This window comes from Tyto alba, unplaced genomic scaffold (genome assembly GCF_018691265.1).
Source record: "Tyto alba isolate M040663 unplaced genomic scaffold, T.alba_DEE_v4.0 Super-Scaffold_26, whole genome shotgun sequence".
Lineage (NCBI taxonomy): Eukaryota > Metazoa > Chordata > Aves > Strigiformes > Tytonidae > Tyto > Tyto alba.
This window is the reverse complement of record NW_024881300.1, coordinates 3,664,323-3,691,762: the sequence shown is the minus strand read 5'-3', so window position 1 is coordinate 3,691,762 and position 27,440 is coordinate 3,664,323. Positions and strand designations below refer to the sequence as shown.

The window sequence follows — 27,440 nt, the reverse complement described above, 5'->3', positions numbered from 1 at the left end:
CTGATCCAGTTTGTATTTAACTGCTGTTTTAATACCCACCCCCCACTGAACTTCATAAAGGGATAAGCACTATACACTGAATATACCATTAGACACACCATTTTTTCTTGTGTACCCTTTTTCTCAAGACGTCTAGCAATATCATGCTACCCAGCCACATGTAAGTTACTAAGCTAAAATGAGGTCTTATTTCTTGTTTTGCTTGGCTGTTTGTTTGTTTGCTACAGGAGACACTACTGTTCGGTGTGAGCAACTGGATATGCTTCAAGATTGGCTGTCTGAATTCAGAAAATCTACCTCCTCCTCCAGTACAGCCAATCCAGAGGAGCTGGTGGCTTTTGACGTAATCTGTGGAGATCTCAACTTCGATAATTGCTCCTCTGGTAAGACAGGGTTTTCCTTTTCCTGGTGTCTACCTGTTCCAAAAAGGAACAGAAAAGTTCTTGATTCCTGGGGGTTAGAGCAGTGTACTAAATTGTAACTGGCTTTTGCAAAGAAAGACTTAATTGCTACGGATTCTGCTGTAACAGATACTGGCCTCGAGATGAGCCAAGGAGAAGAGCTCACACTTAAGAGCTCTGCTGAGTTTTTAGGCATGATGTTTTTTAAGGCACAAAGGGCAGTAATTTGTAACTTGAGATAGAATGAGGTAGACACCTATTGTCGTAGAATGGTAGTTACTGATGAAAGACACGTATGTTAATGGAATTTTGGTAGAGAAAGAAGTAGTAAATTCACACAGTTCAAAATAATCTGATAGTGCATATACACTGATGTAGGAGATTAATGCTGCAGCAAGAACTAAACAAATGCTGAATCAGTCTTGGAAAAAATCAACTGATCCTGTGTACTTCTGGGTTTATTTTAATAAATTTTTAATATTTTTCTCCAATATTTGGATGCTGAGGGTACTAGAAAAAGAACTCCACAAAACCATAATTAATGGGTGGCGAGTTCAGAGAGACAGCAGCCTTTTTCAAACGTAAATATTACGCTGTTAACAGTTCAATTGCCAGCAGAGAGTGAGAGTGTTGTGTTTGCGTACCCTCCCTGCTCGGTACAGCTCTGGTCCCAGCAGAGCTCCTTGCTGGCTTTATGCAACAGCAATTGACTGAGCTGGCAAGGGCCTGGCGGTGCCCCGCAGCGCCCTGCAGCCAGCCTCCCCGAAACTGAAGTACAGAGAGACAAAGAACACAGGGCCCTTACAGCTGAGCTCAGGCTGCAGGGCTGAAAGGGGGAGTCTGCAATGCAGGCCAGGGTTGGGGGATTAGCAGGTGAATTTGTGAACAGCATCGAGTGTTAATTCTGTAGCCTTCATAAGAAGCCTCGGTAACTGGGACTGAGCAACAACTGTACCAAAAACTATCTTAGGAAACAAAAAGCAAGCATTGTTTGATCTCAAAAATAACCAGTATTCTCTGATCTCATTACTTGTATCTGACATTGGTAAGGGAAGATTTTAGCATTAACTGGGTAGAAAAGACCATCGACCCAAACCACAGGCCTTCTGTTGTTCGTTTCTAGATCATATGTCCAAAAAATAAATCAGGCACAGCTATATGATCCAAAGTAAACTCAGAATGGTCCGAGAAGGTGCTGGCAAGTGCTCTGACCGGTAGAAGAATCCGTTATGCGTGGTGGAGGTGAACAGTTAGTGGTAATGGCTAGCTAAACACACATTAGGATAAAATATAATGGTAGCAGTGGTAGTGAGATTTAGAGGGAAGGAAGGAATGCAGTCAGGAACGGGTCTTCAGCTAGCTGAGCTATGGCAGCAAGTGCTGCCCGGCCATGGAGGGAGACAGAAGCTGGGGGATACAAGTGGTCACATCTGCAGTGATTGGACTGCTTCGCTTCCACTATTGTTGGATGGATGGACTGGCCTGGAGGCAAAGGCGCCCGTCAAGGAAATAAACAATCCGCTGGGGAGGCTGCCCGGCCAGGTCGCCACTCGGCGGGGAGCGGGGCTTGGCAGCGTGACGAGAGCCGGGGGAGCCGTGAGGCAGAACAGACACTCTGTATTCTCTACCTGCAAAGTTCTGGCGCTCTGACCAAGATCTTGCACAAGAAGCACAGAATAAGATTAGTGCTTTCTAAAGAAAAAGTAAAACCAGCTCTTTGCTCTTCCAACTAACAGTTGTAAACATTGCAACTACTACTAAAGAGGACTGAGAAGTAGGTTACAAAAATCCATTTTATTTTTACTGTATCTGTTGCTTATTTACGTTCGCCCCCACCCCACCCCCCCTTTAAAATTCACTTAGCCTGGAAACTGAAATTAAGCTGGCTATTTCATTTTTTATTTTTAGATTGCTCTCTTTCCTTATGCACTAAGCAAGATTAATGCAATGTTTTAAAGTTTTCTCCTCCATTTTTACATTACTCATTGATTTAGGGACATTTGAATTCAACATATTAGGATTAATTTTTTTAAAAGCAATACTCAGCTTCCTGTAATTCTGTATATGATTTCCTATAGTCTTTCCAACTCGAGTGATATGGCAAGTAATTAATGTTACAGTGAATATCAAGCTTCTATTCTTAGATGTCTTGACAGTACAGTTTTCAAAGATCTCCAGGTCCATGAGTGACCTTACACTTATGACAAATTTTCTGCAACTGTTTTCCCCTCCAGCTTTACAGAACATTATGACAACATTCACAGTGAATTCACCCTTAGCAGGAACATTATTAGAAAGTTACTTACTCCCAGGTTGCTTTGGACTGACTTGTGTAGAAGCCTATTATGTTTTTAAACCTTTTAGCATAAGATAAAGAGCCTTCTAGTCAGATGAGTTAAATTTGTCTCATTGGCTGTGACTTGCTGCTGTCAATGCCACAGTTGCAAATTAATCATGACAAAATTTTATTCTATCTTGGTTTTGAGGGAAACTTTGTAAACCTGTAACAAGGGAAGACTTGGAGAAATGAAGAGTTGAACAGCTTTCATCTTCTGCTTTTCCATAAACTTTAAACAAACCAATTGGCTGTTCAGATAGAAAGAGCAATTCGCTGCATTGCATACCTGGCAAATCTTAGGGAGGGTCCGTCCTCCCATCCTCTGCACAACTCCTGGCTGCCCTAGCGAATTAATTTTCCAGTCTCCCTACAATTACAAGGATGTTCTCAGATCAAGAACTAGTTGGGGCATGGGAGGTGCAGGGGGAAGCTGGAAGGGTGTAATAAAACAGCTCAGCTGGGGTAGATGCAGTAGCTGAAGGACAGTCAGCTGTATTCATGAATCTTAGCAACAAAATGTCAAAACAGCTACAACCAAACAGCTAAAATGCCAACAGCTACAACCACCCTACCACTGTACTCCATGGCTGTGGGCTGCAGCCTTCTTAATAAGGAGAGAAAGGTCAATAGCTTCTTCACTTGGCAAGAACAGCATTTTACACAAGGAAAGCTAATGTGACTCCTACAGTGTGGGAGCTGCATTCTGGCCAAGACACACAGCTCATGGTTCAAAGCTTTGTTTCTGACTTCAGGAGTCCCTTTTCATGTGTACTTACGTATTCTGTTGTCCCAGCAATAGACGGTGACAAATGTGTTACAGCAGCAGCTCCAGCCACAGGTGAATGTCCTGTTGATCCCAAGAGAGAATTTTTAAGTGTTGCTGAGAAGTTTTAACCTTATAAAAGGTGTGAGTGCATGCTGCAAGAAAGTAAGTTATGAGGAGCTGTTGGCTGTTTCTTTGCCATTTAACACAAATGGAATTGCAGCAGCTGGTATTTTCAAGTCCTGGTTGTGCTTGTTTCCCAGGTAGAATGACTTCTGTGTTAAACAGCACGCACAGAACTAGAACTTACTTGTTCAGTGTCTGAAATTCTCACATATACATTTTTGTATGATATCTTTCTAAATCCTAGGAGCTTGATGCACCGTATACTTTAAATGCAAAGAACACAGTAGCAGTGAGGAATAAATTAATTTACAGTTGATAGGTCATGCTGATTACGTTTAGAATGGCTTTAATGCTGTAGATAATATCCCAGGCAAATTATCAATTGTCTGTCCTTTCTCTATTATAGCTTGGAAAATACTGTCAGTGAATTCTTCTGAAGAAAGTAAAGCACAAGCTTTTACCTTCAAACTTGCTGAGATGTGTATATACACCCACAAACAGCCATTTACATTGCCACTGTGAAGTCAGTCCAATTCTCCATTGTGTGATCTGTCTCAACAAAAGTTTTGTACAGGTGTAAACAATGCAATGTCAGTGGCAGGGTAAGAAAACATGTTGGAAAACTTTCCCTTCAGTTTACAGCTAAAAACTACCAAAAAATGTCGTTCCTAGAAAGATTTTGTAGGAAAGCACTGTTGTTAGCAAGCATTTGTTGGAATTTCTGAAGAAGAGAAGATACTGCTCTGCAGTAAAGCTACTACTGAACTGGTTCAAATCAACCCTATATATGTATACTGAGTAGGAAGGAAGACTTGCCTTTGCTGTTGTGGCACAACACACAGTTGTCCGCGGGTTCACAACATGGAAGTGATGTGCTGTTTCTTGGGCTTGTTCTTTCCCTGCAGAGGACAAGCTGGAGCAACAGCATTCTCTGTTTACACACTACAAAGACCCGTGTCGAATTGGTCCTGGGGAGGATAAACCGTGGGCAATCGGTAAGACCTTCTCTAGCTCTCGGTGTGTGAACTTTTACTTCTCTGTCACTCTTCACAACATCTATAAGCTCAGCTAATGGGCAGTAAGAATTTGGTGGAGACCAAATATTTACAAGGGGTATTTCTGTAACTGTATTTTATAAACCTTAACAGTGCCTTGTTGAATTATAATTAAGGACCAAACAGAGATCTCAAACTTCAGTCTGCATTCTAGAACTTATGCATCAAGCTCCTTGAGTGCCTTCCCACACCTATTCTACTTTTAAAATAATCTCTAGATTACTTGGGGTGGGGGGGAGCCAAATGATTGTTTCTGTACTTTCTGCATGCAGTGAAAGCCTGCAGCTTTTGATCAGAATGTTCCATTTGATGTTCTATAAATACTGTAAGTGAGGATGTAACAAAGCAATTCAACAACACTATGAACTTGCCGAGTTCATCTTATAAAAGATTTTATGGAACTCCAAGATACTCATACCTGGTGAAGTTTTAGATCAGGAAATAGACTTTCCCTAGAGTGCAGTTATAACCGTGAAGAAACTAAAGGTAAGAATGTGGAACGGTTTAATAATGTGGCTTTACTCTGCTGTAGCAGAAAAACAAACAATTGAGAGCCATTGGGGCTGAGAAACTGGAAGGGTGGAGGCAACGTTTTGCAAGGTGGCAGGCAGGAAGGTGGTCTGGATAGCAGAGGAGTGAACAGCAAGGGCTCTTGGTCAGAGCCATCCCCTCTCCCCCCAGGGATGCCTCTTCCCACAGCCGGGGCCCCGGCTGCCTCCAAGAGGCAAGTCAGCAGAGGGTTGCTGGGACAGTCACATCTCCCTTTGTGTTCACAGGGACCTTGTTGGATCCTGAAGGATTATATGATGAAGAAGTGTGCACTCCAGACAACCTACAGAAGTATGCAGTTCCTAATCCTCCCACATACTTTAGACAATTCCTTAAAAAGCCAGTTCATTGCTTGCTATTTAACATTTCACAAATTGAGGGGTGTTTTATGGACTGTAAAAAAAGACAGACCAGAACAATTTTTTACTGAAGGGTACTTAGGGAAGAAGAAAAAAAGGGAAGGAAAAGTGACTGCTTCTCTAAGACTAACAGAATTGGCTTCAAGGAGTGAAAAAATGAGAGCAACTGCAGTCGGTGGTTTTATGTAGAGTTGTCCTACCTGGACAGATTGGTAGGACTAGAAACTCCAAGCACTACTGAAAAGGGTACGGAGACAGCTTGTCTGAAAGTCCTTCTGCAGCCAGCCTGTCCTGTGGTCACGGCCCTGTCAAGGACAGCAACAAAAGGAGATGTAGTTTTCCTCAAATAAAAACAAAATCATAAAGTTTAAAACACCACCTCCCACCCAACCACTAATCAGCCATTCTAGAAAGCTTGAAGAATTCAATACAGCTAGAAAAGCAAGCTCAAAAATATAGAGAGGAATTAAGTAGCACATGAGACATTTATTACTAGGAATATGACTTAATGTCTATCTGTGATAGTGGTGCAGCATTACTTTTAAGGAGTGTTTGATACTGAGAAACGGGTTATCTGGTTTGAACTACTGGACTTAAGAGAAATACAAAAAAATCTTCATTTGCAGAAGTCTTAAGATAAACTTCTTGCATACCTGTACTGTTTGTTAAATAATAATGCCAGGGGAGAGAAATGAGTAAGCTTTGTACATTGCAGAGCAGCACTTAATGAATGTGATAATCCTTTTTGCACCTTTTCTACCCTGAAGACTAGTTTAATGGACTAAATATGCTGTTATCATGACTATGAAGGATGTTCTAGCTGTTCATTACCACAATATGCTAAACAGGTAAAGTTATTTGAATGGATGAGTCTGTGCAGATGCTTTAGTTAACATAACAGAAATGGTACATTATACAGGCACAGTTCGTGTAAGTACAGTACGCTGCATGGTATAGTTGGACACTTAGTTGAATGTATTACGTGAGGCTGCCCCTTGAAGTCTTCCTTGTTTCAGTTTTGAACAAAGAAATTGAATTTCAGACATAAGGTCTGGGTTTAGTTTGTATTCAAAAGAAGGATTTGTTACAGCAAGTCACACTTTGTGCATTCAAGAGCCTGCAAAATTTCCAGGCATTTCTGTCCATGTGCTGAAAACATGAATTTGGTACCTGTGAAAGGGATTTCTGGAAAGCAAAAGTAAGGTAATTTGGCTCTGCATCAAGTTTGCAAATGCAAATCTGTATGTGGGTGTAACATTCTATTTTATAGTTTCAAGAGCAGGCTTAGAGCTTTTTTAAAAAAAAAATAAAAAAACCCAAACCAAAACAAAAAACCCACCCTGTGTTCTCAATCAGGCTTTTGAGACAATCTGCCACCAAACTACTCGTGGGGTATTTTGTTTTACTCCCTGAAGAGTGACTTGTATTGAGCAATTAAAATTCCACTGACAAATACGTGACTGATAGATAAAGAGCCATCAAATGATCAATAAAGATTTAAGAGTATTGTCTCCACTACCTACATGTATGTCCAGCACCTCAGTATAACTAGATGATATTCTAGAGTGTTGGTAACAGAACATACTTAAGACTTTCTGCCTTCTAAAGGTGGCTTTCAGTTTTCTGCAATGTTACAATGTATTATAAATATATATAAATTGTATTATAAATAAGATGGAAAACCCCTCTATTAGACTGGAATTTCTCCTAGTTTCTTATGTAAATCTGCTGGGAAACAGGGATGTGCTTATATATGAGGTAAATTGTCACATCCACGAGAGGCCAAGAGAGCCTGTCCTCCCATCTCCACAAGGGACTAGTAAACAAAAATTGCCAGTCAGTTCAGTAAAATTTAAAGCCATTAATGGAATCTGGACTTTAAATACATTTAAATGTTAAATAGCAACAGAAGCTGTGTCTGTCTAGCTAACAAATATCATTGATACACAGCAAAATAGGGTATGGTTTAAAACTGATTCGCTCTCAAATTTTTCAATAATAAACCTTGATCGAGCTTTACAGTCATTTAAGTTGGCAGTGTAAGCTATCCAGAGAATTATTTCTTCAGCATTCCTCTCTAGTTTATAAATAAAATAAAGTAGTTCACATTACTAAACTAATTAGGCCATAAAAGCAGCAGAACAACTAGTTCTTAAATATCTCTTTCATGTTAAGTACAGCATACATAAAACATCGGCCCAGAAGAACATACTTGGTACAAATGAGCAAGTCATTTATAATTATAGAACGATTAATAAGCTAGATGTAACAATCTGGGCCCTGCCACACAGTGCTAGAAGCTGCACAAGCTTCTGCTCAGAAAGGCTTCATGGAATGCACACAATCTCAAAGATGATTGTCACCTTCAAGCAAAGCACTGAAATAAGCCCATTTTCATCTTTAAACTCTGAATAGAGTCTGGCACAGGAGAGCACATTACAACACCGTTAAGAAACAAGATTTAAATGCAGATTTTTCCAGTCTCCACTGCTGAACCATGGCTCACAATTATGGGTGACAGGCTGCAAAACCAGTAAGAAAAGTCATCCTGAACTCTGGTGCTTCTCACCTGAATGAGAGGTGGTCCCTCGAGCTTTATGAGGAGGGCTTTTTGCTCTGTGGCTCCCTTAGCTCCACTGCTCTTCATGCCCCTTTGTTCACTGCAGCTCCCGACAGCGCTACAACCAAACCACGGCCCAGAGAGCTGCTGACAGAATGTTCATACTGTGGAGTTCTTTGGGACTGTAGATCTTTCAAGGAAGAAATAAAGTTCCAATTACTTTTTATCCTCCCTTTCTTTGTGTCCTATGAATTAAGACAATTACTCTGACAAAATGCAGGTTCAGTTGTGCAACTTAGTCATTAGTTATGTTCACTTAAATTGTTAGCATTTAACTGTTAGCACAGCATAGCCAGATGTCCAGTACTTGTGTCTACTTCTTGTAGAGACAACAGGGAACCATTGCGTATTAAGTGGCATAAGTTTTAGTCAGAAGCAGATGCATACACATTTATAATTCGTTTTCCTCATGTATTTGAAATCAACATTTCCCTCCATGAGCAGTTGTGCAGGGCAAGTGAATAAAATTAATACAAGTAAGATTTTTTTTTTTAGTAGTACTGCAGTGCTAATCAGCAGTTTCTTCTACTTTGTTACTTAATTAGCTTTGCCAATTATAAATACAATTTTTGAAAGAGGTCAGTCCCATCAAAGAGCTTGCTTTCTTGAACCTAGAAAAAGAATTTCATGAAGTGAATCATTTGCAGTAGCTCTTTGTAGAATCAGTTTGCAAATGGGGCGTGGACAGCAAGCTATTTTAATGTGAATTGACAGATGATAGTCTAAAACTGAATAATACATAAAAGGAAGCTTACTTTCATAAACTGGTTACAACAAACTCCAATGAACCTTCAGTACCTCATTAAGTACAAAGGGGGTTAAGAAAAGTTCTGATTAAATAACTATGTGACTAAAATTTTGTCACATTTTTTGAAGGCACATAAAGTATTTCTGCTATGTGTCAACTGACCCAAACTTACAGATCCTAACACTACTGAGACCTAATCAATTGTAGCAAGTGCTGTTTCCCCTCTGCCACCATTCAGATCCTTCTAAAGAAACAAAATTTGACAAATAAAACCATCTGAATCTCAAGCATTAAAACACATCACAAGAGTCCGATGTTTGTCTCTTGTTTTTCCTTCATTCTGTACTCTCACGTGCATGCATTTAAAAATTCCTAAACCCAACCCCATAAAACCCATCCAAAGTCAAGTCTTAAAAACTGGGTGATCAAAAATATCTTATTTTTTTCCAAGGTGAAATTAAAGGCTTTGTACCTGCTAGGACCCCAGTTCATGGCTCAGTGTTTCTCCTGCGACAGTTGATGATGTAGCTTAATGGTGTAATCAACTCTTACAAGGGAAACCACAGAACCTTGAGCTCAGGTTTTGGCAGGTAAGTAAAGGAAAACTATTTTCAGGAGGCAGTTTTGAAAGTAGTTTGTGTTTTGAGCCAGACAGCAAAAGCACAGCCTATTCCATCCCTCTGCAGGCAGGGTTACCCTGCAAACCAGCTGCAGTGGTACCTGCTAATCACCGTGTGTGGTACCTGCACGTGCGGTTACCGAGTGCAACTCCTGCTTTTGCACGCACAGTTGTGTCTGGTGCCTTTAGTGCTCCTTTGGTAGGTCTTTTAAATAGACTACAATAAGGTAAACCAACTTTCCTTTTAAATGCAATACAACAGCAAAACCATACAGAACAGCACAGCAACACAGAATTATTGTAAAAATAGTGACAGGGACCTTTGTGGGCTATCTGGTCCAAAGTCACATTCAGAGCAGGGCTAACTTCAAAGTTAAATCAAGTTGCTTGGGGTCTTTTCTGTATGAAAACCTACTGTTAAGGTTTAAACGCCAAAACTAAAAATTTTAATGGAAGAGCTGCAACTTATTTTCCTGAACAAAAGACTGATACCTAGAAAACTGAATCTTGATTTTGACTGCTTCTGTACATGGTTTTGGGCTGGGTAATCTCCATGCAAGATGGGGCAGTACTAACACACCTGCTGAGTAAGTTCCTCACTGTAGAAGAGCTTAAACAGTGTCACAGTACAAGAATCAAATAAATTAGGCCATCATTAAAAATGCAGTAAGAATTTAGGGTCCAAGACACAGTAATCTGCTGCTGAGGCTTGCTCAAAACCAACTACCACGTGCCCATGTCTGTATTCCTGCAAACCATTCCCCATCCGTACCCTGTCTGTAAAGCTGGCTGGCTTCATTTCGGAAGGAGTTGCTCTGATCCAAATGGAGAGATTTGTATCAAAGGTACTCAGGTTTGTCCTCAAGTAATCCATGAAAGTTTCCTCCTCTGCTACACTTGGCAACACATCAGCAGCAGGGCTGTGGGCCGCAAGATACTACAGAGAGCAGGCAGGCAGGGTCCTGTCAGGTGTTTGTTCTGGGTACGAGGGCAGGTCCACCAAGTACAGCACCAGTGATGCCAATCCCTCCCTGAGGCTTTTAGAACAGTGCCAGCCATTAGCACAGCCTCCCAGTGGAAAACACATCTGGAGGAAGATGTGCTTTACAAGTTTAGCAGTCCTTCAGGGCAGGCACTACCCTTACCAGGGATTTGGAGAGAATCTAGCATAATGCATGAAGGGACAGAATGAGCAAACATTTAAAGCACTTGTTTTTTAATTAAATAGGGTGCTGGAAAGCGAAGAAGGAAGGAAAGGATACTTAGTCTATCCCACCAGCAAGAACCACAGTTCAAGTCAAAAGGGGAGAAAGGCATCACTGAAAGGAAATGGGAGGAGGATTGACTATATGCTCTATACCGAAGAAGGTCTCTACCTGGAATGGAAAGTGGTGAGTGTCACAGTTGACAAAAAGAGCCGTAACTCACACAACAAACTTGTCTGGATGGCACTGCAGCCTGTTCTGCTTGGGTTCAAACTCATACTCCAAGGATAACCTGCTGCTTTGCTGTTTTCTACTTCTGCATACAAGTACTGAGTTTGTAAACCTGTTACATAAATTTAAGATGAGTTTAGGGACTCTGGTAGCAACACTGGTAGATACCTTGCTCTTCAAAAACAAACCAACAAACAGCCTCATTTCCATTCCTGAAACTTTTGCCAGACTGTGTTTTGGCTTATGCTTTCTATGACAACAGTTTGAATGTTTTTTAATCTTTTCAAGTATCTGAATGTTCTTTTATTTTGCCTATGAAAACCTACCGAAGTTACAAGTCTGTGATATGGAGGCAGAAGTTGACACAGGCTAACCAGAATGAGAACAGGCACTCCCTGTCTGCTTCCTAGTGTAGGACCTTGCCATATACAGAATTCCACGATGAAAATGAGAAACTAGTTCACGCTTATTTACTGTACCCCATTGCAGCAGCTGCAGAAGGGCAGGCAACAGAGCAGTTCAGCATAGCTTTGTGCATGATACCTCAGTCTGCACTCTCTGCATGCACTCTGTGGACACAGCAGCTAAATTCTTTTAAAGCTTCTTGTTTCAGATGCACAAATGCCCATGGCACATCTGTACAGTAAACCCAGCTTACATTTTGCACAAACAGCAACAAAACCAGTATTTGAATAGTTTTGACCCAGATTAGGTCTTTGATAAGGCTCTTGCTGGCAACAGAATAACTACTAGAATATCTGTGCTTCCTGCGAGCAATTCCTCAAGTACTGGCAAAGTAAGTACCTGGCCCCTAGGAGGGGACAGATGCACTGTATGAAGTGAGCGTTAGGGTTGCTCCATCCAGCTGTCAGGAGCTGGGAAGCATGCCGTTATTTGCTACAGAACATTTAATTTGGTCCTATGAAATGCTGGGAGTCAGAGCCACTAGGAGCTGGGTTCCTGATCACCTTAAGTTTCCACAAAGCTTAACACCTCAATCTAATGAAGACAGGTTTACTTTTTTAGCTGCCTACGGTACAGCCAGCCTCTCCTCCCAGGTGAGTGCCTCTGTGCGCACATGGATTGATTACCTACTGCAGCACAACAGAGAATTTTTATCTGGAATAACACAGATGTTACTGTAATCGGAAAGAAAAGATACAACCGATTTCCTCCAGACTATTCAACTGTGTATGGTGTAAGTGGTTCACTGCATCGACTGTACCATGCTGACATGCCCCATATGGCAGGGAGTTTACCATTAGCCCAGCCAAGCCGGACTGGTCCCATACACCTACTAATACAGGGAAGTAGTTCAGAGTAAACTAAGCAGAGGCATAAAAGCTGAGTCCTGGCGCGTGGTATAACCAATCAGTTTTCCAATTCCTTCTTTCTTACTTTGTTTTCCTTCTCTAGGAAGTGGAAGAGTTCAGCTTTATTACCCAGTTAGCAGGCTTGACAGACCACCTACCGGTAGCAATGCGTCTTATGGTGTCTACAGGAGAAGACGACCCTTAAAACTGAGCAGCTTTGAGAGATTAGAAGAGGGAAACGTTACCGATATTAAGAAAATATCAGAGGATAAGAACGAACTATTCTGGTGCCACGTTAGGAAAGATGACCAGACCTGACCCAGGCTACTCTCAGAACGTACCAACAGTGGTGGATATAAAAAGGGAAGAAATTGAAGGGGTTGTGGCCAAGAGCCACTGTCACAGGTTGCTCAGGCAACAGGGCAGGCCTGTACTACAATGCTTTCACTGTGGACTGAACGGAACCAAGATGGAAGTCCTAATTCCTTCTGAACCAGTGCCATTCTTACTAAAACATGTTTTTATACTAATATATAGCACAATTTAGTTTGTAATTAGTCTGTGAGTTAGTGCTGCTCAATGGTTTTTTGCATCATTTCTTTGTATAACTAAGAAGCTAAAGCTTTTTTTCTTTTTTTAGCCTGTTAAAGTTGTAGTAGCGTGCTTGCATCAGTAGCATGCGCCCGCACTGCATGCCACTCTGAGGTAAAATAGTCAGTAAGATACCATGGGGAATATCAGAATGGAAACGAGTTCAAAAATCAGATACCAGCCAAAGCAAGGCATTCTGGGACTGGCAAACCCTTCTGTCATTACAGATAGGCCTTAAAACAAACAAACAAAAACTCTATTCAATTTGCAGACCAGTATCTTCCTGTCCAATTTAAGGATACTTAAAAGATTTGGAATTAAGACTTCAAGAACACAGTTCTACCCTTGTTCCAACTGTGTTCCCACTGAAATTACGAAGTGTTTTGTCTGAATAATGACTCCAGAATTGGGCCTTTAGCTTTCTAAGCACAACTTATTCCCTTAAGAAGAAATATAGTTCCCCTGTAATGTCTTTTCTTTCTTTCCCATATGTGGGGCAGTTCTGAATTATGGTATGGGATGATGTGTGTGTTACAGTAGAGTGAATAGATTCCTGTAGTACCATTGGTAACACCAGAGCCAACATTCTGCCTTAGCTAGAAAGAGTAAGTGGGAAATAGCTTGTAAAATGCATGCTAGATATAGAGTTAAAATAAACGTAAATGACATTTTTGGGGAAAAGAAGTATAGAACAATGTATGATTGATAAGGCAGGATAACCTAACAATTTTCTAAAGGAATCAGTACACTTAAAGGGAAAGCGTAGCATGGCTAGCTAGAGAATAGAACTGTGACTCTCGGCCTTAGGTACCTACTTCCTAGGAGCAGAGGGTTTATGTCTGAGAGACACAATTCACCATTTGTTATGCACTCGCAGGCTTTAATAGCGGTCTTGCCATCTAGTTCATGTGTTCTTTCTACTGCAGTTCTTTAAATGTGGGGCTCCCCTCTGCCATCTTATCCCCCTGACCTGACCTACCTAGCCTCTGTGACCTTAAAAATGATGAAAAGCTGAGAATCAGGTCCATAATGAGACTTGGTGGTTTTTAAGGGATTTAAATTCAGAAGGGTTTGTTACTGGGAGAACAATGAGATCCCTTTCATTTTAACTGATACTTAGTTTCTTCTGCCTACTTCCTGTTCAGTTTTAGTGTTATTTCCTCTTACATTACAAATTCCATGTGTTAAAAAGAGAAGAGTTAATCTAATACTTATAACTTACTCCATTAAGTAAACTGTTTTAGTTATGCTGGCCACAAACTCCTGAAGATGCTCTTGTTTTGGTTTAGTTTATACCTGCTAGGAATCAGCTTGAGTTAAATCAGAATAGATTGAAATTAGAAATCCCAGCCTGCGCAGCCTCTGGTACTAGCTTTATTAGCTACAGTAAGCAATGGAACTTTTATTTAGACCAGCCTGATTGTGGAAGTAGAGAAACTCTGAATAGTCATGAAGTACTGGACTGACTGTATTGGCTAATTCCAAGCAGGCAGAACACCACTGCTCACGCTCTACCCCTGCACCCAGTCTTGACACTTTTTATGCCTCTTTTCCCAGTCCTGGCATCCCTTCAGCAGAGACTGCCTCTTAAAAGTGTACTGTGCCAAACCACGGGGTGGTCTGTAAGCGTAACCCATGGGGACTCAAAAATGGAACCAGACCCAATTCCCCTTTTTGATAAAATTAGGAAATCGAGTTTACAGCATCAGAGACTTCAGTGTACTGTCCCAGTGCACCACCAGTTTCCCACTTTGTATGTTTCTCTTTATACAGAGGGTGCACGTACGTGCAATGTGTTTTTCTGGTTTCTTATCTCTCCACCCAATTCAGAAAATCTTGTACCTGAAACGATGCTTTTAATCCTATTTTCTACCTTGCTTGTATTTTATTAACCTTTTTAAAAGAAACCAAACAGTATCAGTAGCAATTTGTGTGCTGTCCAGCAGCTATTTCTCAGTAGTAAGATTAAATATAAGGTACAGTATTTTTAATAGCTTTCCTAACAATGTAAATTACAATTTGATATCAACTTCACTAAGTATCACTTGCAGGAGCTGAATTTGACACTGTGTGGGATATAATCATAAAACTACTGCCAAACAATGTTACATTATTTACAGTAAAACCACCACGGTCTAAATTGCTTTAAAATTGGTTCTGGAGCTTTGTGCTGACTAAAAACCAGGCACTTGCTGAGAAGTATTTTTTCACATTTGAAGTAAAACTGGTTTAGATTTTGATGTTCTTAGTTTCTTGGTGATCAAGAAATGGATAGTTGTAAAATGTTCTCTCTAAATAATACACATACATTTAATCAGTTTAGGTAGTTCTTACTAATTTACTGTCTCAAGGATCTAACTTTGCAAGAGGGTGATGCTGGGAGGTACAGCATTGTGGCAGCACTGTAGAGACACTCCTTGCTTTTTCACACTGATCCTGTGCCTTCTAATGCCTTGGTACGCTTGCAGGAGGCAAAGAACATGTGTACGTGGAAACGGTAATCAACAGGCCTTCCTTTCCAAAATGGTAACACCCTGGAGGAAAATGAGTTTTGTCTCCACCACTACTACCACAGTTTCATATACTATCTCACAGAGAATCATTGAGACAATGCCTTTAGTGGCAGGATATCAATCATTACAAGCCTTAGACAAATATTATTGAATAGAATATTTGCATTTAAAAAAAAAGGGGGTGGGGGGTCATTTTTATAATGCCCAGGAAATCAAACCCTGGATAGCTTTTTCAGATATCAATCCCACTTTGCTTAAGGATAGCATGACCCAATTTATTAGTAGGATGTTATAAAACGTTTGAATTAAGACTATTCTACTATGCTTACCCTACTTTGTACAGGAATTTCAGGTATCTTCAAGAAGTAGGTGATAACACTATTCTTGGTTCAATAACTGCCACTCAACAGGGATACTGTATATGAAGTGTCATCTGTTTTTAGACAAGCTAGATAACATAATCAGTTTCACATGTTCAATTTGCATTTTACAACAGCACTTCTAGAACAAGTGAACCGAAGACACAAACTAGGACAGCCAAAAACTAAGAACTTCCAGAAGTTTCAAGGATGTCAGGTCCTTACAAAGTTGGTACCTTTAGATCACTTTAAAACCAGAACCAACAGAACAGAGCCTCTCGGGCACATTCAGATCGCGTTAATCTGTGCACTCATCTGAAGGTCTGCAGGGGGTTGTGAGCCACCTGCTTAGCACCACAGCTCAGCCACCAAGGACCAGGGTAGTAATGTCTAGGGTACAGCTTAGTGCTCTGTGAAAAAGTGCTCACTGTAACTAATCCAAGTGGTGGCCAGCTAGTTTTATTTCATCATAAACTGGATGCTTAACAGAAACTGTCTAAAAGCAACCAGCCATAAACCGCAGAGTGGCTCCAAGAGACGCTGCAGCCCGCTGCAGGGAAACCCTTGAGAAAGCTGTCTGATGTAACGAGTTTACCTGTCCCGTGCTGGTAGTATGTCAAGGTTTTGTGCCAGAAACACTCTCAGCCAGTCTGGCTAGACCCTCAGTCCTACTTCTTGAGTAAGACAGTAAGATTTAAGAACTGAAAATTCCAATAAAGATTTTTTTTTTTTTAATGGCCTTTGTTTGGTGGTCCAGATTAAGACCATCTGACTGTCCCCAGTTTGGTCTCTGAGCTGCCCTGGGATCACAGAGCAGCACACCAGTGTCAGCACATATCAGCTCAGAAATTAAGCATTTTTACCTCCTCCTGACACTATAGGATGAGAACAGAAATACAAATCAAGCACTTTGAAAACCTCCCAATTTTAGTATTCATTACAATGAGGGTCAAATTGTTACTGAAGATCTCATTTTTCCATGCCATCTTGTTTTAAATATATCTTGATGCTTTTAAAGACTTGTATTATTGCTGAAGTTTAGAAATCCTATAATAACCTTTTTTATTTCAATGATTTTTTCGGTATTGTATCCTTCTGGAACCTAATGTTTTTATATGGTAAGCACACACCTTCTGACATTTTGTTATAAATGTATTAAAAAAATAAAAATTTAAATATTTTCATTGGTTTCTTTGCCTGCAAGAAAACCACAATCTCAGACCTGATAAAAACAAGGTATTTTGAACAATAGGGAGGGGTTTTTGTCTTTTATTGGTGCTGAAAGGAATAACTGGTTGATGCAAACAAGGTAATAAAATTTCAAGGCTCAAATGATTCTGTGCAGTCCACTTTTTCTGGTTTTGTGGTGTAGAGCATGATGTCACTAACAGAAATCTGACTCTCAGATGCAGTCTCGTGGTTGAGTCAAGTATGGTCTCACTGTGCTTACACCTGTGCTAGTGAAACTGCAGAAAATAAAGGGTGAAAGAAAGGAGTGCTTTTAACTCACCCTCCATGTTGGCCTGTACTGCTCAAACCTCCCCCTGCACAGACACACCCCGCTCAGTTACCAAGGTGTGGAACGTTCAGGGCAGTGCCCACGGTGCCTGCAGCAGGCTGCGAACCTGAACCCCGCATCACACGCCAGGTCACGCTCTAAATACAAGGATATCCACACCACGTTGCATTCTGCTAGCATTTAATGCAAGACCACTTCTCCAAAACAGTTTCATACTATGCAGTTGTACATCTTGACATCTCAACAGTTATCTAGTCCCTGAACTAAAGGAGAGGTTTTTATACTATCCAGTCAAAGATAATTAAAAACCAAAACACCCCTCTGACCCATACATATGTCCTTAAGAAATCCAGTGATTTAACAAAACAATGTCAAGGGGAAAAAAAAAAATCCATTTTACTGGTTCAGTCTTTCTGAACAGTCCTCAAAGTCCTTTATAAAAGCCAGTAGGGAACCCCACCTCAAAGAATTTATTTTTTCCACAAGCAGAATGGAGGAAATCAGTGGAATTCAAGTGATAAAGGAAGACCAGAGCACACAAGTTTCTTGCCATGAGCTCAGGAAGGAGCCACTCCATCTTGTGAGACAAGATATTCAAGATGAATCTTTGCAGCTTTCTCCATTCCCGTACAGGTGATTTTTGCCTGTATTCTGATGCTACCATAGCACTGTTCTTTGAGACTTCATTTTCCAGTAGTGGATCCCTAGTGTGTGCCTCTCCTGCAATACCTGGTATGTTCTTCCATTGCTGCAGTTTGCATTATTACGTGAGCAGCTGAGTAGGTTCCCTTCTATGTAAAGTGCTATAGAAACGCATGGTAAAACAATAATTTCTTGGACAGTTTGCAACTTCCAGACATTTAAGAACAAGCACAGAAAACTAACTCCTTCCTGCTCCCTCTGCCCCCGGAGTTGTAGTGGAGTTTATTATGAACTTGTGCCCACAGCTGCCTGTTGGTCAGCACTAACTGCAATGCCATCTGCCTCTTTGGCTGCTGTACAGATTCTCTTGGCAAAGCACCTACTAAAACACAAACCTCCCTATCCCACTGAAATTTCCTGCTCAGACTGCTGCTGAATCTGTTGTTCTTCTAGCTCTTTGACTATTTAATACTTCAATGTACCAATTCTTCTTGTTGCAGCAAAATCAAGTTTCTCATCTATGTTTTCATGGCCTTTCAGAAGACATGCCCTTTTCCTCTACCTTTGTGTTTGACCACTCCAGATTTCCCACCTACCACTCCTAAATCTGTAAGCCCACTTTCATCCATTCCCTGATGTTTAGAGAAGGCTCCAAGCAGCCATTTGTGAAACCAGTGAGCAGGGCTTGCTAGGAAGACTGGCAGGGAAAAAACCCCAATCCTTTCTCCCATCATTCACATAATAACAGATTTAACAACTGCTCCTTAAACCATTAAATGTGGGCAGGAAGAAATATGTGTTAATCACAGGTAATATTAGAAGAAAGTGGGAGGAGAAAAAATGTCTGAAGATAGTTACACTTTGGGTCTGTGTACCCAAAAAATTATGAAATCTCCATCAACATTTAATCTGGGCCATATATTCATTCCCCTTCCCTCCTCCCCTGAGCCCTTACAAACCCCCTTACAGGTCTGACGAACATTTCATACTATTGTAAATCATGTGAGCAGCTGAGGTTGTGCTCAGCCCTACACACACAGCAGTGCCCATGCTGATACTACCACCTCTCACACCGACAGAGGCTTTTCCAACCCCTGAACCCAATCCATCCACCTTCGCTGTTTGTTACAGCCTCTCGCCCTCCTCCTGTCCGACTCACAGACTCTTCGGGGCAGAAGACTCTGTCACTGCCCTGCCTTTTATACAGTACCCAGCGCTACACTGCCAGGGAAAATGGTTCCCAGGCACCAAGAACCATCTAAACAGCAAACTAATCAGAACAGGAGATTAACTGTAGTAGAAAAACACTGCAGCTTTCCTGTATGCTTTAAAGGATGAGATAACTGAATATAATCATATAAAATAAAGAGAAACATGGGGAAAATGTCCATTAACACAGTCAGCTGGCTTGTCTGTCTGTAAATTGCATAATTTCTAGAAAAGGGCACCTGCTTGCACTGTTCCTCCGGAAATGTCTGTAAGTTGCTGTTTCACTTTCCCTCACTCCCCACATGAGCATCTCGTACTCACCAACACACGCTTGCAGCTTCCACCCCTGCCAAGCCCCCTCTTTCCCTTCTGTATGTAGACCTTTGATGTCTCAACTCCAAATTGCTCCAAGTGCCATGGTACAGTTGGCAAGCCAGATGTGTCAGAATATCCTTTATCTGTATATACTGCAAGAAAAGCCTAAAGCTTCACAGTTTTCACTGTTATGGTACATCTTTTACAACAGTTTTTTTGCAACCTCTGCTAAAGCTCCTCAAGTCATGGCAGCATGTGCCCAAAGCCATCAGAAGCCCTAAAAGTCCCATTCCTATTCGCAAATGTTTTGACTCTTCCAAACCCCAGCAACAAGATGCGTCAGTCTGATGAGCTGAACAGAGACCTTAATGTGATCCTGAATGCTGTACTGTCATTATTATACTGAATATTGGTATCTCTGACCACTTTCCACCGTGCTAAAATGGAATTTGCCTCACAGATACACACATTAAATACTGTAATAGCTAGTAGCTGATATAAATCCTTCTGCCTTAACAATACAAAATGGAGGATGATGGCTAAGACACTGCAGTGTTTGACTTAGAGAACCTGTAGAAGGCTAGTAACATGTTTGTAAAGCAGGGACTCCCTCCCGCCCCCCCCATGCTTTTAACCTGTGAGCTGTGATTCCACAAACCCCTAGCAGAACAACTCATAGAGCTCCAGATGCAACTATGGTAAGAACTGCTCTATTCCACAGTTACTTCTATAATTTTAAGATTCTGGATGATGCAGTAAAAACAACTGAAGGGGTTTCCAATTCTGCCACAGCATCACATGCTACAGTGCCTGCATGGGCAGCCTCCCAACACTCTGGTATTTGAAAGAAGCAACGTAGGAGTTCAGAACCTGGAATCACCCAATTGCAGGATATTCTGAACGAATCCCACTGCAATGAATGGAAAGAAATGAGCATGATGAGGGGAAGATGACTTCTTTCCACATCAAATGTGATCAGGTGCCGTTGTTCTCATTAAAGAGGCTCATGAACTTCTAAATTAGGAGACTGTCAGCTTGGACACCCTGGTCCTGCTACAGTCTGGGCAACATCCTCACTAACTTTTTGGATCTAACTAGGTATAATTGTTACCTTCTTTGTGTTTGGCTGCAATAGCTTCTTTAATACCTTTCACATGCCAGTCCAGAACTTTGAATACCCAGAAAAATCCAGCTGGATCTTTCTCTACAATTAAAAACTCCTGAAGTCAACTGCCACACTGTCACCAGCTTCAGCAAAGCCAACACCAAATGTTACATATATTGCTTAGTAAGGACCTTCAGGATATGAAGGAACAAAAGGCAGTTGTGAGGTCTGCAAGACATCAACTGAAAATAATCCTAGGCCCCATGGTGCCAAGCACTATGCTAAATATATTTCTAATGAAAGGTGTATCACATAATACAAACTAATTCGCAGTATGCAGCCTGGTCCATTATCTCAGCCTCAAAATAAGACTGTTAGAAAACAGGTATTTAAACTCTATTTTCTCTCACTCCGTGGTTACATATAATTTCTTTTCCACATTTGCCAAGAAAGCTATTTCTAGCCACAGCAAACTCAGACTTTTAACAAAATGCATCTTGTATCCCACAATGAGCACATTAGAAGGACTTCATGCTGTAGCTACTTCATTAATTACTGGACTGGTGTTCTTAGAAATCTGTGGCATTTCTGAACTAACAGTGCTTACCCTGATGAGATCCCTCTTGCCCACAGCTGACCTTGAGTGTCCTTCTACCTCACTGAAAAAACCTCAGCCTCACTGTTCTGCATCTCTGTGTTCCAACGTTAGAGCAAATTAGAAGCTGTGAACGTAGCATTTATTATACACTGACAGAAAGAAATGCTGAGTCTGATCAAATGCTGGGCAGTGGCTCCATACCCAGTATAAGCTGTCCTTGTCCAAACCTGGACTCCCAGTGGCTGACAATTAGAAGGTTTCTGACCACAAGTCCAGACAAGTTCAACACCAGCTTCCAAATGACCACAATGGAATGCACAACAAACAAACAAATAAAAATTCCTCACCAAAACCTCATAGCTTTTAAAACAGAGTTTGATGTATTTTTGAAGAGAGGTTATATGCATGAGCCCTACTACAGGAAAGGACTATACAGAGCAACCCAGAAGGTCCCACTCAGTCCTGTGTTTGGTTTGAAGACCGGGGAAAAGTACAGAATTTCTTCTGCTTCTGGGTAATGATTAATAAGTGTACACATAATTATCTGTTTGGGACCTTCCGTTTATTCTTTGAAAAAAAAAAAAAAAGTTGATATTTTTATTCACATTTTAAACATAGACAGAAGTGGTGCTTACTAACAGAAACTCTTCACATATGAATAGCTCCCTGTCAAGGCTCTATATAAGAAGACTGTACTTAAAGCGTGGGGGGGGGGGGGAGCAGGAGGGAATGGAAAAAAAAGGAATGGAAAGAGGAGATACTCCATCTGCAGACACACTATAGAGTTATGAGAGCATCTAAAAAGGAAAAAGAAAAAAGCAACAAAAAGAAGTTAAGAGTATTAAGAAAGATTAAATGGCCCTTAGTTATTTGGGAAACATTCCACAGTACGTACACTGCTGACTAGTTTTGCTGGTGAGAAGCAGGACTACAACTTGTGTTTAGCTTTAGAGGTATTTTTAAATTAAATCTTATTTTAATTATTTGATTAGCTGTTGCCCAGCCAACCAAGGGAATGCAAATACACACTGTCTCAACGGGTCATAGCTCTCAGCTTTTAAGGGGAAGTAAACAGTGGAGCAATGTATCTAGTTCCCAGCTAGAGGCAGAGACACAAGTGGAATATTCCCCCCCTAAGCAAAGGGATATGGGCAGCAGCATCCAAGAAAGCAGCAGGAAGCTGGCAGTGGATATAAGGCATTGCATTGATCTGAACAGATGATCTCCTGTGAGAAAATACCTTTATTTATTCAGGCAGACTACATGGACGAGCTGACTGGCGCTGTGACAAATATAAAAATGGCAGCATTCTAAATGGGGACACATTCTGCCATCAAGGGAGGCTTCAAAGAAAGAGAACGGGCTGAACAGCACCTAAAAGGGCTACGTTGCATCCTTAGGACAAAACTCCTCTTGTACCTGATGACTGCCACTGTGGAATAAGGAACACTTGCCAACCATATCTGTAGATTAGCAAATCTACAGTGGATAATCAGAGGAGTTTCAACCCTCCATAACACAACCCTGACACTAACCTGGTTTAGAAAGAACTGCTTAAATGATCCAAGGTGCTGGTGTCCCTTTTGGAAGGGAAATGCTACTTACACATCCACCCTGCTGTTTCATTTGTATCATCTATAAACATCAAATAAAAACCATAGCTTGGCAGTGCAGTCACTGCACACGAATACTGTAAGAGACTGGCCTGGAAGAGCTTCCTGCCTGCAACAAGCACAAAACACACAGAAATTAAAAGTTTTGTCAGTATACACCCATGAAACCTGTGGAGTGGAGCTCCTTGCTAAAAGACATAAAGCCTATTTTGTATTTAAATATGAAGACAATTTTTCCTAGACTATTCTCTGCCTTATTCCCTTTTTTGAGACTTTTTAAACTTATATTGCAGGGTACGTGCCAAGATAATGCAAGAAAAGGTGAAAATATAACATTTAACACAGAAGTTGACCTTACAGTTCATTTATTCTGATGTGCAACACAGATGGAACTGCTAGTTTTTGTCGAGCACTAGTCAGTATTATTCAAAAAAAGGGCAATGGGAGGAATAATAATAAAAAGTTATTTAATGAATGAAGGAGAAGAAATACAACTTCCCTAACAGTTTCATACAAACCAGAAACACATACTAAGCCATCATAATGCACTATACCAGCACAGTTTTCAACACAAGACAATAACGTATTAACATGCTGCCTCCATCAAGATCTTCATCCTTTGGCCTAGAGACTCGGCATTAGTGCTCTCTAATGACAGACAGGCTGCACCAGATAACTTTGTTGTAATCTTACCACACACTCCCCATTCTCCATCAGTGCCTTCAGATAAACTTCTGGTTTCATGCTTCAGTTCCAGAAGCATTAACTTTAGATGAAATATGTTTGTAGGCAGAAACACCTTTTGCTGAAGAGAAGTGCAAGTCCCTGCCTAATTCTGGGAGACTTCCTGGCCTGCTTTTCTGTTAGCCTCTGAAATCTCTGCTTTGCTCTCAGGATAGACTGCCTGGTCAATAGGGGCACGAGGAGGTTGTAGGAATGAAAGAGACAACCATTGATTTTAAGCAAGGCTGAGGTTTAATGAGGAGCAATGCCAACAGGGTTGCTTAAAGGACCATCACTTAAACTCTCTTCACAGAATGAAGCTCCTGGATTTGGAATCCAAAGACCATTTTAATCACTCGGATGAGAATGTGCTACTGGAGACACACAGTAATGGAGATAGCTGTGTATGTAGGCAGCTGAGGCTAATCTGTGTCACTTAACACAGAAGGTATGATAAATCTGCTACAATCATTTGTTTTTAAAGTGGGGGAAAACAAAGAAGTTTTAAAATGAACCAGGGATTACTAGACTTTAACACAAAGAACCCTTCCCCTGAGTTTTCAGTCTTGCATGTATAAATGAAAACAGAATTAACACCTAATTTATCCCCAAACTGGGATCTGCAACTAATATTTTCATTTTGTCCCCCACTGCCCTCTCCCTTATTCCCCCTGGGGCAAGGAAAGCTATGATATAAATGCTAGCCATAACATGGAAAGGTATCCTAAAAGGGGGTAGAACCCACAAAAGCCCACTGTTCACCTCTGTCAGTCAGTGTATCTTGAAAAACAGCTGTTTAGACTTATCTGTAAAGGCATGTCTAGAAGAAAAAAAGCATATCTAGAACAAAAAAAAAAAAAAAAATTTCTAGAAGAACAGCATTATCTAGGAGAAAAAATAACGTTTACAGCTAATTATACCTAAGAGCAACTAAATTTCAGTGATACTAAAATAAACAAATAAAAAAAAAAGCCTTTTGCTTTATACCTCTAAAGAAAGAGGCTATGTGTGTTCAAAACATTTTTTCCTCTTTATAAGCTTTTCACTACAAGGCCACAGTAAAGGGGCTGAAAGTATTACAGGGAACTCCACCAGATGAGGAGCTAACAGACCCTAAATGCTGCTGCTGTTTTAAAACACCAGGGGCACGAACATTCAATACTAAAGCCACTGTCCTGGTCCTCAGCTCTCTACTTAGTACAAGGTCCCAGCATGCCAGGACACACAGGTGGCAAAACAGCAAACAAAATTACATGGTGTGAATGTTCTTTTCATACCAGTTCATTACCCATGTGTGTGCTTGGTTTCCTCAGTCTGAAAGTCAGACAGACACACTCAACACATGAAATTTTGGTTCTGAAGTCCCACTATTACTTCTAAAACAAAGCAGGCCTCTAAGACAACCAACGTTTGCTTCCCTCGTGCAAACCTGTGGACTGGAGGAAGGTGCTGACACAACTTGTTTTATGTAAGGAAGCAACCAGGCTCGCCGGGACAGCGGGGCCTGCGGGTGCAGCACAGTCAGCCACAGCCCAGCAGGAAGGGCCACCGCGGCGAGACGGTGAGGGCCCACCCGGCGCGGCCCAGGGCGGCGGCCCGCGCCACCCCGACTGGAAACCGCTCCAGAGCCAGACAGCCAGGGCCGCCCGCCGCGGCGCGAACGGCCCAGCCCCTCCCAGCCCCGCAGCGCGACACCTCCCCGGCCCAGCTTACAGCGGCCGTCCCGCGACGCAGACGCGAACCACTGCTCCCTCGCCGCCTCCTCCGCCGCGGCCGGGAGGGCGGTGGGGTGGGATATAAGAACAACATGTCCGTCCCCTCCCCTGAGGCGGCGGGAGGCCAAAATGGCGCCCAGGCGGCCTGAGGAGGGGGCTCGGCCAATCAGGAGCGCGGCTCGCGCCCCGGGCAGGTGCGGGCGGGAGCGCCCCTGGGCAAACGGCCGCCTCCCTGCCCCGGCCTCGCGAGGGTCCCGGGGAGGCGGTTCATTAGGCTAATTAGCTCTGGAGGCACTCAGGGCCCATGGCACCTAGAGCGAGGGGCAGGGTCAGCAGCCCTTCGTGCCCCTGAGGTAGGCTTGCGATTACACATGTAGACCTCCAGTACAGTTACTTCAGCTGTTCTCACTAATACTGCAATTTCAGGTGCTGCAGTGAAGGTTTTTTGTCTCTCCCTCCCACCCCATTCATCGCCACAGCTTGATGTATTTGCTGATTCTCAGGGTTGTGACTAATGGGTTTTTTAGATAGTCTAGCATGAAGGAAGCAGTCACTTTATGGGAGTACAGATACAGCAGGATCCATCAGCCTTAAGAAGCCGGAGTCCACTCAGTAAAGTGAAGCACCCACTCCTTCCAAAGCATGAGCTACACCCCGAGAGCAATGTGCAAGTCAAGAACGAGAAGAGGCAGGGGAAAATAACAGGAGTGAGAGATAAAATCCACAGCAAACAGGCTGCTGTTGCAGGGTTACGCAGCTGCACTTCAGCAAAACCCCGAGCAAGAGCAGGAGGTTACTTGGCCAGTCTCCTGTGTGTAATTTAAGAGCTAAGATACTCTGGGACTGTGCCCACGCCACTGCGAAGAGCACCATCGGACCTGTGATTGCGGGGCTTTCATTTTACAGAGGAAGATAACCAGCTCCTGTTCTTTCATTAGTGTCCTTGTCCACAAAAGGGGTATCTTTAGGGCTCAAATCCTAGACAGAAACCTGCTGGGGAAAAAAAAAAATAGTAAAAAAAAGAAGTGGGTCATATTCATGAAAGCCTTTCAAAACAAAAAGAAAGTCCTATGGTCTTGTAAATATATATATAATATATATATTAAACCCATAATTTATATATTACATTAAAATATATGATATACATGTTAAAAAACTCATGGTTTTAGTTACTGAGGTACCCAAGGATGTGCTGCCTCTGAGCCTTTATCTGCCGTATCTTGGTCAAACCTCATAAGGCTGTGTTTGAAATCACACTGCACTAAGAAAACAAATGATTAGAGCAGAGCAAGGGAGTCAGGGGATTAGTTTATTCTGAGTGGCCTTGAGTAAGTTATTTTTAGCTCTGAGGCCCTAATCTTATAGTGGGCCTGGGGCAGATGAAATACTCGAGCACCTACACAAAGCACATTTATTTTTTTCTCATCAGAAAAATGGGGATAACAACACATACCTCTCTCTGAGAAGTGTCTTAATCATTAATCTTTATTAAATACTTGGAAATATGAAGTTTTAAAATGACTGAATACCAAACCAAATTAACATTTTGCAATACCATCTGAGTCAATAAGGTAGAATGACAACACAAGCACTCATTGTATTCAGCTCACAATCACCACTGGAAAAATCTAACACGAGGAAGCTCTAATAGTCTCTCCCTCTTCTAACAACCAGCTGTAACTACAAATAGAATACAAAAGATGAGTGACTAAATGAATTAGTCTTGCACTGCATCCTCTATCTTGTTAAATGCAGGAAGTCTACACAGAGCAGTTTCAAAGGGTTTAATGAAGGAGAAATGCAAGCTCTGGGATCTCAACCCTTGAATTGCCCAGCCTTCAGACAAAAGGTACCAGTTCTGCAAATAAAGGAACAAATCTTGCTGCTGCCACAACTTAGAAAACACCCTTTAAAATGCAAGACTTGTCCTTCATTAGGACCATGACAATTTCACTATCCTAAGAGTATTATTCATTCTGTGTATTCAGCATGAGACATTTTGTTGCCTTCCTGCTTTTTATGGTAGGTGCAAGTCTGTAGTAGTCTTACCAGCAGTTATCATTTTGTACTAGTTTTCCATTTCAGAACATCTCATAACATCACAAGTGTTTTATTTGCACATGAGACAGCTGCATTGCAAGTCTGTGCACTTTTTATTAGAAGTAGACAGGAGCTGAAAATGCGCTAAAAATTTAAAAGTGGACTCTCAGC

The 27,440-nt window shown here is 41.6% G+C and overlaps 2 protein-coding genes across 4 annotated transcripts in view; one reads left to right on the top strand and one right to left on the bottom strand.

Annotated features, from left to right (window-relative positions):
* The window catches only part of SMPD3 (sphingomyelin phosphodiesterase 3), a 119,015-nt gene extending 101,893 nt beyond the window's left edge, over nucleotides 1–17,122 (top strand). For both annotated transcript variants that reach the window (XM_032998831.2, XM_032998839.2), the window contains 5 exons: nucleotides 228–383; nucleotides 4,534–4,623; nucleotides 5,460–5,523; nucleotides 10,807–10,969; nucleotides 12,431–17,122. In XM_032998831.2, the coding sequence (XP_032854722.1) occupies nucleotides 228–383; nucleotides 4,534–4,623; nucleotides 5,460–5,523; nucleotides 10,807–10,969; nucleotides 12,431–12,532 (575 nt within the window). In that variant the 3' untranslated portion in view covers nucleotides 12,533–17,122. The remainder of the gene's footprint in view (nucleotides 1–227; nucleotides 384–4,533; nucleotides 4,624–5,459; nucleotides 5,524–10,806; nucleotides 10,970–12,430) is intronic.
* Nucleotides 1–27,440, bottom strand: part of PRMT7 (protein arginine methyltransferase 7) — a 59,088-nt gene that overhangs the window by 9,787 nt on the left and 21,861 nt on the right. For both annotated transcript variants that reach the window (XM_042797365.1, XM_042797366.1), the window contains exons 19-22: nucleotides 25,228–26,219; nucleotides 8,161–8,341; nucleotides 5,792–5,896; nucleotides 3,516–3,586 (exon numbers count right to left, since the gene is read on the bottom strand). The gene's annotated coding sequence lies outside the window, so the exon portion shown is untranslated. The remainder of the gene's footprint in view (nucleotides 1–3,515; nucleotides 3,587–5,791; nucleotides 5,897–8,160; nucleotides 8,342–25,227; nucleotides 26,220–27,440) is intronic.